This window comes from Myotis myotis, unplaced genomic scaffold, assembly GCF_014108235.1.
Source record: "Myotis myotis isolate mMyoMyo1 unplaced genomic scaffold, mMyoMyo1.p scaffold_m19_p_18, whole genome shotgun sequence".
Taxonomy (NCBI): Eukaryota; Metazoa; Chordata; class Mammalia; order Chiroptera; family Vespertilionidae; genus Myotis; species Myotis myotis.
Genome location: NW_023416322.1, coordinates 9,726,238 through 9,740,685, shown reverse-complemented (window position 1 = coordinate 9,740,685; position 14,448 = coordinate 9,726,238). Strand labels below are relative to the sequence as shown.

At 47.6% G+C, this 14,448-nt stretch overlaps 1 protein-coding gene across 11 annotated transcripts in view; it reads left to right on the top strand.

Annotated features, from left to right (window-relative positions):
- The window catches only part of EIF2D (eukaryotic translation initiation factor 2D), a 38,776-nt gene extending 24,759 nt beyond the window's left edge, over positions 1-14,017 (top strand). For 9 of the 11 annotated variants that reach the window (XM_036342615.1, XM_036342613.1, XM_036342614.1 and 6 more), the window contains 11 exons: positions 1,163-1,270; positions 2,891-3,147; positions 3,603-3,720; positions 5,869-5,914; positions 6,336-6,439; positions 6,561-6,710; positions 7,071-7,160; positions 8,222-8,317; positions 9,514-9,634; positions 11,679-11,853; positions 13,180-13,360. In XM_036342615.1, the coding sequence (XP_036198508.1) occupies positions 1,163-1,270; positions 2,891-3,147; positions 3,603-3,720; positions 5,869-5,914; positions 6,336-6,439; positions 6,561-6,710; positions 7,071-7,160; positions 8,222-8,317; positions 9,514-9,634; positions 11,679-11,853; positions 13,180-13,250 (1,336 nt within the window). In that variant the 3' untranslated portion in view covers positions 13,251-13,360. Of the gene's footprint in view, positions 1-1,162; positions 1,271-2,890; positions 3,148-3,602; positions 3,721-5,868; positions 5,915-6,335; positions 6,440-6,560; positions 6,711-7,070; positions 7,161-8,221; positions 8,318-9,513; positions 9,635-11,678; positions 11,854-13,179; positions 13,361-13,412 lie in introns of those variants that run through there. The other 2 variants (XM_036342612.1, XM_036342617.1) reach the window with 2 other exon arrangements.
- Positions 14,018-14,448: the final 431 nt, after the last annotated feature.

The following is a 14,448-nucleotide window of genomic DNA, read 5'->3' as shown; positions in this document are numbered from 1 at the left end:
AAAGTCTTGTTTTTGCTACTGATATTCTCCAATTTGCCTTGAACCTTTTGTAGCCACGCACCTAGAAATGCTTCCTTCCCTGTTTACCTGTAGCAAAACTTGCAGTTGAAAAGAGGGGCAGTGTCATTGTTTTTCCCCTCTGGTATTCTATAGAAGAAAGGGGGAAACTCCATAAATAAGGATTTGGCCTACTCAGCTTGGCCTTTAGAATGCATATGGGATGAAGCTTGGGGGTCGTTTGTGGCAGATTAAAGGTACAAAGAAGTTAAAACTACAAGTTACGTTTGAGACTGAAGTTCCTGAGTTACTGACCCAGGGGCTGGAAAGACCCCTCTTTTAGGAGCTGGGAAAGAAGCCAGATTCAAAGTGTCTGAAGCAATAACTGACCTGTGGGCCCAGGAAGTAGAGCTGCTAAGTTAGCAAACATTTCTTCAAGTTCAGGTGTTGGGAACCCCGCTCTTGAATCTTCTTGCTTGGGCCCAGGTGACCTTACCCCACAGCTCCCCAGCTGGTCACTGATCCTTACAAGCCGTGTGTGAGCAGTGCGTGCGTAACACTGGGATGACGGAGATTTCCCATTTGGGCCTTGGGAGTTTTTGTAGTTGCTATAAATGTGGTGGTTTTTGACATTCTGGACACGCCCAGTTCTTAGATAGATAGTTACACAGAGCAAATCCCGTTATAAAGAGTCAACTCAGAAGGAACCTCTTTAGTTGGTGCCACTATTTATCTCTTCTCCCTTCCTTATGATATCCTTCAACCTAACCATGGCTTATGAATGGCCTCTTTTCTGACTTCGGTATAGGATGGCTATGCTTTCTTTAAGGTAGGGAAGTAATTTATATTTTTGAAATTAAAGAAAGGGAACTTTAAATATCCTCTCATGGGCTTAATGGCCTGCCTGGGTTTAATTCATAATGGAAATAAAACAAAAAGTGTCAACATCAGCAGAGGAATTGCTTAAAAGAAGGGGACTATTTGGTCAAGGGATTTTTGAAAGTCATATTTCTAGGCGATCTGAAGAAAATTGAGATTTCTGTGATCCTAGTGGGTGCTTTAGATTTGCAACTGTGGTGCTTTTAGCACGTGTGTGGGAAGGGGTCCTGCTGTGCTCTCCTGGAAGACACTCCCTGATCCTTGTCTCTGGCCTTCTTCTTCTCAGGGCCCCTGTGGCCATCGGAGTGGCTGCCATGTCCACATCTGAGATGCTGACTTCAGGCCTGAAGGGAAGGGGCTTCTCTGTGCTCCACACCTACGAGGACCACTTATGGTGGGTCTGCTGTTTTTTTTCTGTTTTACAGGTAGCTACATGGGTGGAGAGAGCATGGGGCCTGGATTCAGAAGTGAGGGTTTTGGTCCCTGCCGTATCCTTAGGCAAGTTGCTGACCCCAGATATTAATTTCTTCGTTAAATGTGGAGAAATATATGTATACTTATATTTTTTTGCCTGTATGGAGAAGAAATTAGACTCTGACTATTTTCTAGGTGGATTATAGAATCCTAGGCTTTGAATAAGGCCTTAGGGATTGTCTGCTCCTCCCCTCAATGCAGTTATAATCTTTATTTTTATAGCTCTGGTCCATCTGGCCTTGTCTGCCATGCACATTTAGGCATCTTTTGGCCCTATGACAAGTGCTCAGAAATTCTCACTTCTGAATCCAAATCTAAGCAGAGCAGATCTTTAGGCACCAGGTGATGATGATGATGATGTTGTTCAGGTTCCACATTCCAATCTCCAGGATGGAAGTTACGCTTTCTCATTGTAACAGTTGCTTTGTGGAGACATGTACGAGTCTATTTTCTGGTTATTTTTTTTGTCACTTTACCAAAACAGTAAATAGTGCTTTTCTCAAAAGCATTATGCCTGGTCTTTTGGCCAAGTGTTGTGGCCTGCTGGTATAGATTCATCTTTGCTTTCTTGCCCCTCCCTTAGAGTTGCTCATTTTACGAATATTCACTGAGCCCTGCTTTGCTGGGGTACAGCCTCATCAGCCGTTTCGCAGACATTTGCGAGCTGCTCACTGGTGTTCTGGCTGCACCTTGCAGTCAGTGTCATGCTAAGTTGTTTTATCAGCAGCTCCTCAGCCCCCGCTCCCTCCCCCCTTTTAAAAATACTTCTGATATCGACCTGATCAGAGAATCCTAACCATACACTCTGGCCTTACTAGTCACCAATAAGCCTTGCTGCAGCTGTTAGTTAAAACGTAGTTTGATTTACATAATTTTGGGTAAGAACAAGCTTGGCGCTTCTACTTTTCTGTGCTCTGCTGTTTGGCATCACTCATTTTTCTCTTTTCCTAAGGCTCCTCTCCCCTGACTAGAGCGACATTGGACCTCTGGGAGGGGAAGGCTTAGTGGCATAGCCCCTTTTTAATCTCTGCTCTGCAAGCTCGATTGCATTCTGCTTTAACACAGAGCAGGTGGCTTTGCAGTCCTTGAGCGTTGCAGGTGTTTGTACTTTGTTATATCCTGGGAGCCTTGGGTCTTTGTATTTCACCAAACCAGTCCTACAGATGCATTGCAATCTTAATTTTGTTCTTTAATTCAAAATAGTTTTATTTTTAACTCATATGAATAGAATACTTTTGGGGGTTCTCTTTAATTATTTTTTCTTTAGTTTTTTTCTGTCCCCAGATGTCTGTTAATAATATTATTATTCCTTTGAGATAGAGAGGAGTCAAGAATTATTCTCCCCATTTCAGAGATGAGGAAACTGAGGCATGTGACATTTCTGATCACAGAACTGGAAATAGATTTGATAAGAGACTCCAGGTTCTCTGTCCTCTCCTGGACACCCCACCCCAGCCTGTAGCTCTTACTCTCTCTGGCTGACCCCTGACCCAGGTTGGAAAGTGCTGGGCTTGGTGTTTCTGACATGAGTTTTTTCCAGGCGATCTGGAGACAAGTCCTCTCCACCTTTCATTGCCCCACTGACCCTGGATCCCCCAGATGTCAGTGAAGAGAAGGGGTCTGTCCAGGCAGGCCCCGCCCTGCAGGATGACATGAAGCGCCTTACCCTGGAGGGGAAGGAGGAGGAGAATGGGGAAGATCAGCAGATGTGTGGAGAGAAGACCCTACCAGAAGCCTCAGAAGACCCTGGCGTCAGGGGCCTGAACCCAAACCCCGCAGACAGCAAGACCCTTCAAGGTATAACGCTGGGAGTGGGAGGCCATCCTCTCAGTTTAGGAGCCTGAAGCGCTCCACTCCCCTGACTAGAGGGACACTGGACCTCTGGGAGGGGAGGGCACGTCCTTATTGCTGTTGAGGCGGCGCAACAGCTTTTTGACATCTCGCCTGGAGTCTTCCCCGCACAAGTCAGGCTTCCCTGGGGCCAGTCTGCCCTGGCATTTGGACTGTTGCCGGCCTCAGAGCCCTGTAAGGTTTCTGTCCGTCAGAAGCGTTGGCTCCTGGCTGGGTGGACTTTGTGCTTAACCCCTTCTCTGGGCTCAGCCCTCTTCAAAGGCTCTGTGCTCCAGCGAGTCTGGGAGCTTCGGAACCTGGGGATGGATTCCGTGGGTAAAGTGGGGTACTGTGGAGCTGGGCGGGGAGTGCCAGGCGTCTGGATCCCCCAGGAAGGATAAGGTTCTGTCTTCTCCTTGCAGAGCAAATGGATGAACTGCTACAGCAATGCTTCCTGCATGCTTTGAAGTGCCGAATCAAAAAGACCGACCTCCCTCTACTCACTAGCACTTTCCTCGGGAGCCACGTGTTCTCCTGCTGGTACGGAAGGCATGTGTGGGTGGGCGGTGGCCAGGCACAGTCTCTGCCTGATTCCTTGGTGGTGGGACAGGACAGGGCTGATGGGGCATTGGTTGAAGGACACATGATGGGAAGAGTGGAGTACAGGGTTGATCTGGTAAATAAAGTAGGTCCTAAGTTTTAAAACTTAAATTTTAGCCAGCGAAAGGATGCTGAGGAAATGAACAAGGATGTCAGGGCACTGCGCTCTGTGCTGCTCCTGGCAGCACGTCCTGTCCAGGAGGAGTCCCGAGCGGCCTCTGTCAGGAGGCTTCTTCTGGAACCCCTCACCCTCCTGAGAAGCGGGTGGGCTGGGTTAGGTTGTATCGGGAGGAAGAATCAGTGTGATCCCCACCCCTCCTCCAACCACCAGCCACCTGGAGAGGGAGTATCACTTGGGGACAGGACCTGAGCTTTGAAGACAGAGCCATCTGAGCTCAAATGGCAGCTCCACAGGGAGTGGGAGCAGGAGAGCTTGAACTCGGCTCTGGGCTTCTCTGAGCCCTCGTTTCGAGCACAGCCTGCCCTGACTGGTGTGGCTCAGTTGGTTGGACATCATCCTGTGCACCGAAAGGTTGCTGGTTCGATTCTCAGTTAGGGCATGCCCAGTTTGTGGGCTTGATCCCTAGTAGGGGGTGTGCTGGAGGCAACTGATGGATGTTCCCCTCTCACATCGATGCTTCTCTCTCTCCCTTTCTCTCTCTCTAAAAATTAGTAAAGCCGAAACCGGTTTGGCTCAGTGGATAGAGCGTCAGTCAGCCTGGGGACTGAAGGGTCCCAGGTTCGATTCCGGTCAAGGGCATGTACCTGGGTTGCGGGCACATCCCCAGTGGGAGATGTGCAGAAGGCAGCTGATCGATGTTTCTCTCTCATCGATGTTTCTATCTCTCTCCCTTCCTCCCTGTAAAAAATCAATAAAATATAAAAAAAATAAATAAATAAATAAAAATTAGTAAAAATAAAATCTTAAAAAAAAAGATGAAATAGCCTGACATTTAGTAAGCACTTAACAAACAACATGTCAGCAGGTTTGCTTATTGAGTTTGACCCTGAGACTGACCTCTTTTTTGTAAAGGCTTTCCTAGACAAGAGTGGGGTCTGGAGTGTGTGGCAGGCATTTGGTCATTGGCCCTGACTTTGCTGGTGGCAGGTAACTGAGGGACCCTGGAATGTGCTCCAGATAGAGCTTCCTAACCTGGTGGTTTCTGGAAGGGCTCCCTGGGATCGCAGTGCTGGTGTGTGGCGCATGTGAAGAGAAGATGGAAGCTCTGGGGGAGTGTTCATTAGGGGCCGCCCCTGTGAACTAGTAGCCCTAGGGCAGGAATCGGCAAACATTTCTGTAGAAACAGATAAACATTCCAGGCTTTCAGGCCGTGCAGTCTCTGTTGCAACCATTCCACTCTGGGCTGTGGCACAAAGGCCAAGGCCGTGGAGCCAGCAGATGGGTGGGCGTGGCCTGCAGGATCTAGTTTGCGGAGTCCTGCTCTAGGCCCACTTACCACCACAAGCTCAGTGTTGGAAAGGCTCACCTTGAGGTGGAACTTCTGAGGCCTCAGAAAGTTGTCTAGTTTCAGAGGAATCTAAAGCTCTATCCAGTACAGTGGCTATTAAAGTTTAAATTAATTAAAATGAAGAGTTTAAAATTTAGTTCTTCAGACACATTAGTCCAGGGGTGGGCAAACTTTTTGACTCGAGGGCCACAATGGGTTCTTAAACTGGACCGGAGGGCCGGAACAAAAGCATAGATGGAGTGTTTGTGTGAACTAATATAAATTCAAAGTAAACATCATTCCATAAAAGGGTACGGTCTTTTTTTTTTTTTTAGTTTTATTCATTTCAAACGTGCCGCCGTAGTTTGCCCATGGCTGCATTAGTCACATTTCAAGTGCTTAATCGCCACACTTGTAGAATAATAGTGAACATTCCATCTTCAGGGAGGGGTCTGTCGGACAGTAAAGATCTAGAGTAGCCTGGAGCGTGTCCCACTGCGAGGCCACCGGGCAGAGCTCTGGCACTGCAGCCTCTTCCTGAACATGGGGGGGAGGGCTCAGGAAAAGGCCTCCCTCAGCGCAGGCAGGTCCCACCGCTCTGGCTCTGTTAGCTTAACTTGCCTTTTCCATCTGCCATCAGCCCTGAAGGACGGCAACTGGACATAAAGAAGTCGAGCTACAAAAAAGTAAGCAGGCCCTTCTCTGCACACCCACAGAGTTGTGTTGGGGCACACATGGCATGAGCTGGGTGGGCAGGGGAAGCCCGTTGTCCAGGGCTGAGGCTGGAATTAAATTTTTAATTCCAGATATAAGGTGGGGGCGGGGAGAAAACTCCCTGGGCTGAGGCAGTGGGTGGACCTACTCCCTTCTCTCCTCCTCACCCTTGGATATCTGGTCAGAGTTCGGAAAGGCTTCACCATTTAGTCTGTAGCAGCTTCTCACCCCCTGAGCCTCTGGGTGGGGGCCTCCCAGTTCCTAATTTGATGAGAGCAGGGACTGTCCCGTGTTCTTCCCCAGGACCTGCCTAGCTCGGTGTCTGGCACATCCTAGGTGCTCAGTGTGTGCAGAAGTGACAAAGTCCCCTCCCACTGGCCCTCTCTCCCTTAGCTCTCTAAGTTCCTGCAGCAAATGCAGCAGGAGCAGATTATACAGGTCAAGGAGCTGAGCAAAGGGGTGGAGAGCATTGTGGCTGTGGACTGGAAACACCCCAGGTGAGTGCAGGGGGCCTGCTCACCGTAGCTCAGCTGGCCCTGGGGCACCGGGGCCATGGACTGGGACTTGGAGACACACTAGTATAAAATGTGTTTTTTCTTTCCTTCTGCTGGGTTTTAGGATCACATCTTTCGTCATACCTGAGCCCTCCCCGACCTCCCAGACTATCCAGGAGGGTAGCAGGGAACAGCCCTATCACCCTCCAGATATAAAACCCCTCTACTGTGTCCCAGCCAGCATGAGCCTGCTCTTCCAGGAGTCTGGCCACAAGTGAGTTTTTGGAGAGCAGCCCTTCTCTGCCTGCTTGGTGTTCTGGCCTGAAGTCCTCTCCGCCTGAGTAGTAATCTTCTGTGACTGGCAACACCTCCCCTGCCCTGTCCTCCCTTTCCCCCAGGTCCAGCTCAAGCTTCCTTCCCAGAAAGTGTCTCTGGACTAAATGAATGAGAGTAGGTCTCTCCCTTTTCTACCTGTAATCACTCCTTACATGGCCCTACTTACTACCTCGGTCAGGACGAGGGAAGAAAAGAGGTTGAAAAGCTGGGAAAGCACGCTGCTGAGCAGGGAGTGAGTCCTGGTGTTTGCAGGCTGTCTCCTGGCACACCATGAATTAACCCCCCACTTCTTACCCAGGAAGGGGAGCATTCTCGAGGGCGGTGAGGTCCGGATGATCATCATTAACTACGCCAAGAAAAACGACCTGGTTGATGCGGACAACAAAAAGTGAGTGGATCGGGAGGAGGCTGTCTGTGTTGTTAGTGTTCGTCTTTAGCGGACTCAGACAATTTGTGGAGGATGTCGGGATGGAGGGCCATATAGAAATAATCAAGACCAGGGTTCTCAACCATGGGCTGTGGACACCTGGTTATTGTCTAGGCCTAGGGTGTTGGGTTCCATATTTGATGTCAACATTGGCTGTAGACTGGGAAGTATGATCTCATACCTACCTACTACTGATTTTCAAATGCAGGTGCTTACTGTGAGTGATAAAATGTAAACTTTAAAGAATTATCATAGCTTTTTGGTCTTTTTTAAAAATATATTTTTATTGATTTCAGAGAGGAAGGGAGAGAGAGAGAGAAAAACATCAGTGATGGGAGTATCATTGATCGGCTGCCTTCCGCATGCCCCCCACCTGGGATCGAGCCTACAACCCAGGTATGTGCCCTTGACTGGAATCGAACCCGGGACCCTTCAGTCCACAGGTTGATGCTCTATTTACTGAGCCAAACCAGTTAGGGCTTCTGTTTTCGTGGTAAGTGGATACAGAAAAACTACTAAGTGAAAAGCATTCCATAATATTTATTTTTAATTTTTATTGATTTGAGCGGAAGGGAGAGGGAGAGAAACATCAGTGATCAGCTGCCTCCTGCACTCCCCAGACCCCAGGCTTGTGTCCTGACGAGGAATCGAACCGTGACCTCCTGTTTCATAGGTCAATACTCAACCCCTGAGCCACACCAGCCGGGCTTATTTTTACTTTTAAAAGACATCCATATGATCAAAAGGTTGTACCGGCCTACTCATAGCTAGCTAGTAGCAGAACTGAGCCAAGACTCCTGGTCTTCAGTTTTCCCCATCCCACTTTCCCCCCACAGCCCGCTTCTCCCTTGTTCTGGGAACGCATACTTGCGGGGTGCATTGTTTCATGGAGTGTGGTCCCATTTTGATTCTAGTAATCCTGGCTAAAACGGGTGTTATGATAAGAGGTGAATTCTGAGCTGGGCCCCTGAGAAGGGGCGAGGCTAGGACTTCTCTATTAATAGCCTCTTCTTTCCCTTTAGTCTTGTGCACTTGGATCCCATCCTGTGTGACTGCATCTTAGAGAAAAGTGAACAGCACACAGTCATGAAGCTTCCATGGGACAGTCTCCTGACCAGGTAATGGGGAAGACCACCCCTCTCCCTAGTACCTAGCACAGTGGTCGGCAAACTCATTAATCAACAGAGCCAAATATCAACAGTACAACGATAGAAATTTCTTTTGAGAGCCAAATTTTTTAAACTTAACGATGTACCTACCTATATAGTTTATTAACTTAATTAGGGTATTCCTAAGGCTTAGGAAGAGCCACACTCAAGGGGCCAAAGAGCCGCATGTGGCTCGCGAGCCGCAGTTTGCCAACCACGGACCTAGCACATTGAACTTTAGAATTGTCACTGTCTTCGTTTCTGACTTTCTTTCCATAATTCATACCCCGTCAGTCTAAATAAACACAGGCTTGGGTAATTCTCATGAGAATGGTCTTTGGGACGACATGAGCCAGCACAATAGAGGAGAACTTGAGAGGGAGAAAGAAAAACAACACTTTAAAAATAAGCACTCCAGAAAGATTTAGAAGCAAAAGAAGGTGAAGAAGGAACTGTCTTAATACTCTTTCTTTTCACAGAATCAAAACTGAAAATAACTTATGTCAGGAGTTTGCAGACTCACGGCTGTGGGCAGATCTGGCCTGCTGCCTGGTTCTGCAAACAAGGCTTTATTGGCGCTCAGCCACACCCACCGATTTATGTGTTGTCCGAGGGCTGCTGTAGTGCCACAGTGGCAGAGTTGAGTGGTTGCAACAGCGACCACATGGCCCTTAAAGCCTCAAATATGTACTGTCTGACCCTTGATAGAAGTTTGTCAAAACCCATGTATGTCATAGCAAAGAGAAAATCTGGCTTAAAGGAGAAATTCCTTGTGGTAAAGGCATTCTGTAACATGTGCATTATTGCAACATGTCAGAGATGTGACACTTCACCAGCCGGGGTAAGGTAGAGTGTTCAGACAGGTAGAAATCCATAAAGAAGCCTGGGCAGACTCTCTGAAGGCCAGGCCAGTGGGCGGGGCTCACGTCGCTGAAGTTCCCTTCCCCGAGTATGCAGTGGGTCTCAACTTCGGTCGCACCTGGGGAGTTTTAAAATACAGATACACTTGGTTAGTTTCTGATTTCAGTGGTCGGGGAGCAGCTCCCGAGGTGATTGGAGTGATTCTCACGTGCAGCCAAGGGCAAACCGCTGCCGGCTGGTGGTGGGGAGCGAGGGACGGTTCCTGTTGGCTCTGTCAGCCCACAGCTCACTGCCGCCCGTTTCAGGTGTTTGGAAAAGCTGCAGCCTGCCTATCAAGTGACCTTTCCCGGACAAGAGCCCATTGTGAAGAAAGGCAAAATCTGCCCCATTGACATCACCCTAGCACAGAGAGCTTCCAATAAAAAGGTAATTTTTAAAAAGACACAGTATTTGAAAACGGTGATTTAATGTTCCAGCTAAGCTCTGGCCTCTCTATCTAATGAGATTGGCCTCAAACACCTCAGAGGTGATTGATGAGACACCCATGTGTGGGACTGGGCTGGGCCGCATAGAACACGGGCAGAGCTGACCCCTCACTCACTGCCCTCTAGGATTTGTGCCAGGAAACTGGCCAGAGCCTGGTTCCAAAGGTAAATAAGATTTTTTTGTCTTAAAGGCTTTCAGGTCTTATTCATTCCGTTATCTCGTGGGCCTTGCTCAGTGAAGGTAACTTGTAAAGAATTGCTAAGGAACAGACTGTGTTTAGTTTGGCCACACAGAGCCTTGGGAAGCTGTCCTGGGGAAAAGGTGTGCACGTTCTGTGTGCCTCGAGAAGACAGCAGGATGGCTGGGCGGGAGTCCCAAGAAGACAGACTTGGGTTCAAAATAAATAACCTTCTAGTTGTGCAGGGTTATGAGCGTGGGCTTCAGGATTAGAGACCTGGGTTCAAACGTGGCCGTTGCTTGACCTTGAACAAGTTATTTAATGTCTTTTTGCCTAAGTTTCCTTATGTAAAAAGATGGGAATAATACCTACCTGAGCAGGCACCATGAGGATCAGCGAAGGAATATACACGGGGGAAGCACTTAGAATAGTACTTGGCCTATAAGCATTCAGTAACTGAGAACCAATAATAATAGCCTTAATAATTAGGCATTAGCCAGTTTCTTGAGCATACAATTTATGTGCCAGACTTTGTACTGAGCAGTGTGTGTATGGTCTCTCCCTTGATTTGTTTTTTTTACGATTTAAAAAAAAAGCCCTTATGTTTTGGAGGTACACACTGAAATGTTTGTGTATGAAGTGATCTGATATCTGGGAGGGTTTGCTTTAGAGCAGTGGTTCTCAACCTTCTGGCCCTTTAAATACAGTTCCTCATGTTGTGACCCAACCATAAAATTATTTTCATTGCTACTTCATAACTGTAATGTTGCTACTGTTATGAATCGTCATGTAAATATCTGATATGCAGGATGGTCTTAGGCGACCCCTGTGAAAGGGTTGTTCGACCACCAAAGGGGTCGCGACCCACAGGTTGAGAACCGCTGCTTTAAAGCAATAAAAGAGTGGGGAGTGGATGGGGACATGAATCAGGTTGGTTATGATTTGATAACTATTGAAACTGGTGATGGGTATGTGGGAGCTCATCATACTGTTCTGCTTTTCTTTCTGCTTAAAATTCTCCATAATAAAGACACTTTTTAAAAAAGTATACTATATTATATACACTGAGTGGCCAGATTATTATGACCATCTGACGTTTGTAGGCAAATTAGCTATAATTTCAGGCTGAAGTTGCTAGAGGGCCAGACCATTATAAACGTCTGAATAGCACAACATACCTACGTATCGTTGCTGATCACGTTCATCCTATCATGTTGATGGCGTATCCCAATGGAGATGGCTTCTTCCAACAAGACAATGCGCCATGCCATGGTGCTCAGATTGTGCAGGAGTGGTTTCAGGAACATGAGGGAGATTTTACCTTGCTTAGGTGGCCCCCACAATCCCAGATCTCAATCCAATTGAGCATTTGTGGGACGAAGTTAAAAGAGCCATCAGGCAGCTGGTTCCACAACCATCAAATCTCACAGAACTGGACAGTGCTATTCATCAGGCATGGTGTCAGATTCCTCGCATCACCTTTCAACATCTCGTGGAGTCAATGTCAAGAAGAATCGCCGCAGTATTGAAGGCAAAAGGTGGCCCAACAAAGTACTGATGGGGTGGTCATAATAATCTGGCCACTCAGTGTATGTGGGGTAGAAAATATTTATCCCACTAAATATATAACACATATATTAGATGAGCTAGAAAGACTCAACTTAGAAGTACAAAAATAAAATATTTGGATGAAAAGACACCATGGTTGCAGGGATGGTGAACACAGTGGGCCATGAGGCTGCTAGCAGGCCCTCTGGAGGAAGGGCACATGTCTGAACACATCATCAGTCTTTGTCCTCTCCCTAGGTGACTGTGGTCCGGAATTTGGAGGCCTACGGTCTGGACCCATGCACAGTGGCTGCCACCCTGCAGCAGCGATGCCAGGCTAGCACCACTGTCGCTCCTGCCCCTGGGGCCAAGGACAGCCTACAGGTTCAGATCCAGGGAAACCAGGTCCACCACCTCGGCCGGCTGTTGCTTGGTGAGCATCTCCTCTGAAGAAGCAGAGACACTGATCTCTCTTGGCGAAAATCTTCCCATCCTCTGTAGATGGCCATAGGGTTTTTACCAGCCAGCAAGAGGTGGAGCTAATGTTTGAACTAGACTCTTTGGCCCCAAATTCAATGTTCCTTCCCTTTTTATAAGCATTGTTGGGCACCCCAACTGCTAGGCACTAGCGGGGCTTTTTGCAGGTATGACCTCTCTTGATCGGAATGAAGCTGCAGAACTGGTTCTGTTTTGCAGATGAGGAAACAGGTTCTGAGCGGCTCAGTGCCTTGCCCTGAGATAGTCAGCTATTGGCTGCTGTAGCTGGGCTCTGAACTTTGCTTTGTCCGACTGTAGAGCAAGCATGTCAAACTCACGCGAGTTTGACATGCTTGCTGTAGAGCCAAGTTCTGTCGACCAACTCTGGGTCACATAGCCTCCAGTCTGGCCTCAATTCAAGCCGTCTTCTGCATTTCTGCCTGAGTCAGCTTTCTAAAACAAATGTGCTTACATCACTCTCCTCTAAAGTTATTTTTGCCTCTTTAGTGTGCTCAGAAACAAGGCCCTCCCAGGCCTCAGCCGCTGGCCTCCTGGTGTGCCTCCCACAGCCAACTCCGCCTGACCCTAAAGGCTCAGTGGCCAGCTTAGGGGTCACGAGAAGCCTGTCTCAGAGCGTGTCCCATTTTTTTCTGTTTCCTAAAATTAGAGTTTGAAAAATTGCTAATGTAGCACTTTCAACTGTATTTATAGTACTGGTTAGTGTCTGCAACTTGGCTAATTTTTTCTAATGTCTGAACTTCCTGCTGAGCATCTTAAGTCAGAGACCTTGCCCTTTTCATCCTTTAATCATGCTCAGGGCCTGGCACATAGTAAATGCTCAATAAGCAAATTTATTTTATGATAAGGCAGTAATCAGCAGTTAACTTTTATAATTGAGCCTTTTCAAGTGAAGAACCCTGTATGATTTGCTGAGACAAATACAGAGGAAAACAGACACATTCTCTCATGAGACGGTTCTAAATGCCTGAAGTACAACTAGCAAGTAGCTATCAATGTGAAAATTACTGAAATTCACACGTACCTCCACATCTAGGAAAAACACTTCATCCCAGAAGGCTTCTGTAGGAGCTGAGCCTCAGCAGTCTAGAAGAGCAGATCCATGGTGGAAATGGTTTGAACAGAGGCTTGTCAACAGAATGAGCACCCAAGTGACGAGAGGGCTGTGCGGGTTGGGGCCAAGGAGGGACCTTGTGAGACAGAGTAGGGGCTGTGGGAGGGGGAGTTGTGCCCCACTGACGAGTTCCTGTGTTTTGGATTATAGAAGAATATCAGCTTCCTCGGAAACACATCCAAGGCCTCGAAAAGGCCCCCAAGCCTGGCAAGAAGAAGTGACAGACTCTTGCTTCATGTGGTCGATCCCGTGGAATCCAGGTTCTGGGCTGCTCACTCATAGGAGCGTTTTCAGCTTTTGCAAATAAAATATATATAATTCTTTACCAGAATAAATTTTTATTCTAATCTAAATCTGATTTCCCTCTTGTTTCCTCCACTCAGCTAAAATATACTAAATTTTCAAGCCAGGAGCCGTTTTACCCAACAGAAGAGGCTGGCGTGCCTTTCCGTTCAGGTTTGGGTTCCTCCCTGGTTCTCAAGCCCAGGCGGCCCACCAGAGTGCAGGCAGGTGAGGCCCTCCTGTTAGTTTGAAGTCCCTCTGACAGATAACCCACAGCCTCTTGCTCATCTATTCCTACTATCTAATTAGCCTCCCAGGCCAAAATAATCCTTCCCATCTCTAAGGGTTACTCATACAGAAAGCAGAACCCAGCTGTTTTGCCTGGGTTGATGACAAAAAAGGCAAGGACTGGCCCTGAATTACAGCAAAATTTAAACTCAATAAACAGGAAACGATAAAAGCACATCAGGACGTGGGTTTCTGTCTAGTGATTCTTCCCAGCGTTCGTTAGTGCACTGCCACTAGCAGTGGTAAACTGAGGTAGCTTCCTTCCCGTGAAGGCTTATCAGGCAAATGCTTTCTGAACTTCCTAACTGGGGCTCCTGCTAATGTAGCTGGTTTTCAGAGGGGCCATGAGCTCCCTGAAACAGTGCACCAGGTTTTGTTTGATCATTCTCCCAAGAGAGGTTACCAGGCGTTTGTCGCATTCCCAGTGGAACACTTAATGCTGCGAGGAGGTCCAGAACCATTGCTTTGGTCCCTGCTCAGTTCACGGAAGTCACGTCTGTGGCCAAAACTCTCCTGTAAAATTGGAGGGAGAAAGGGCTGAGCTGAATCCCTTTAGGGTTCTTTAGGTGGTATCATCAAAAAAGTTATACTTCAACTTCTTTTTTTCTTTCTCATCTCACTTTTTAAAAGAAACAGATGCCCAGCTGGTGTTCCTCAGTGGTTAAGTGTCGACCTATGAACCAGGAGGCCATGGTTTGATTCGGTCAGGGCACATGCCTGGGCTGCAGGCTTGATTCAAAGTGTGGGACGTGCTGGAGGCAGCTGATCAATGATTCTCTCTCATCCTTGATGTTTCTCTCTCCTTTTCCCTTCTCTGAAATCAATAAAAATAGTTAAAAAAGGGCAAAC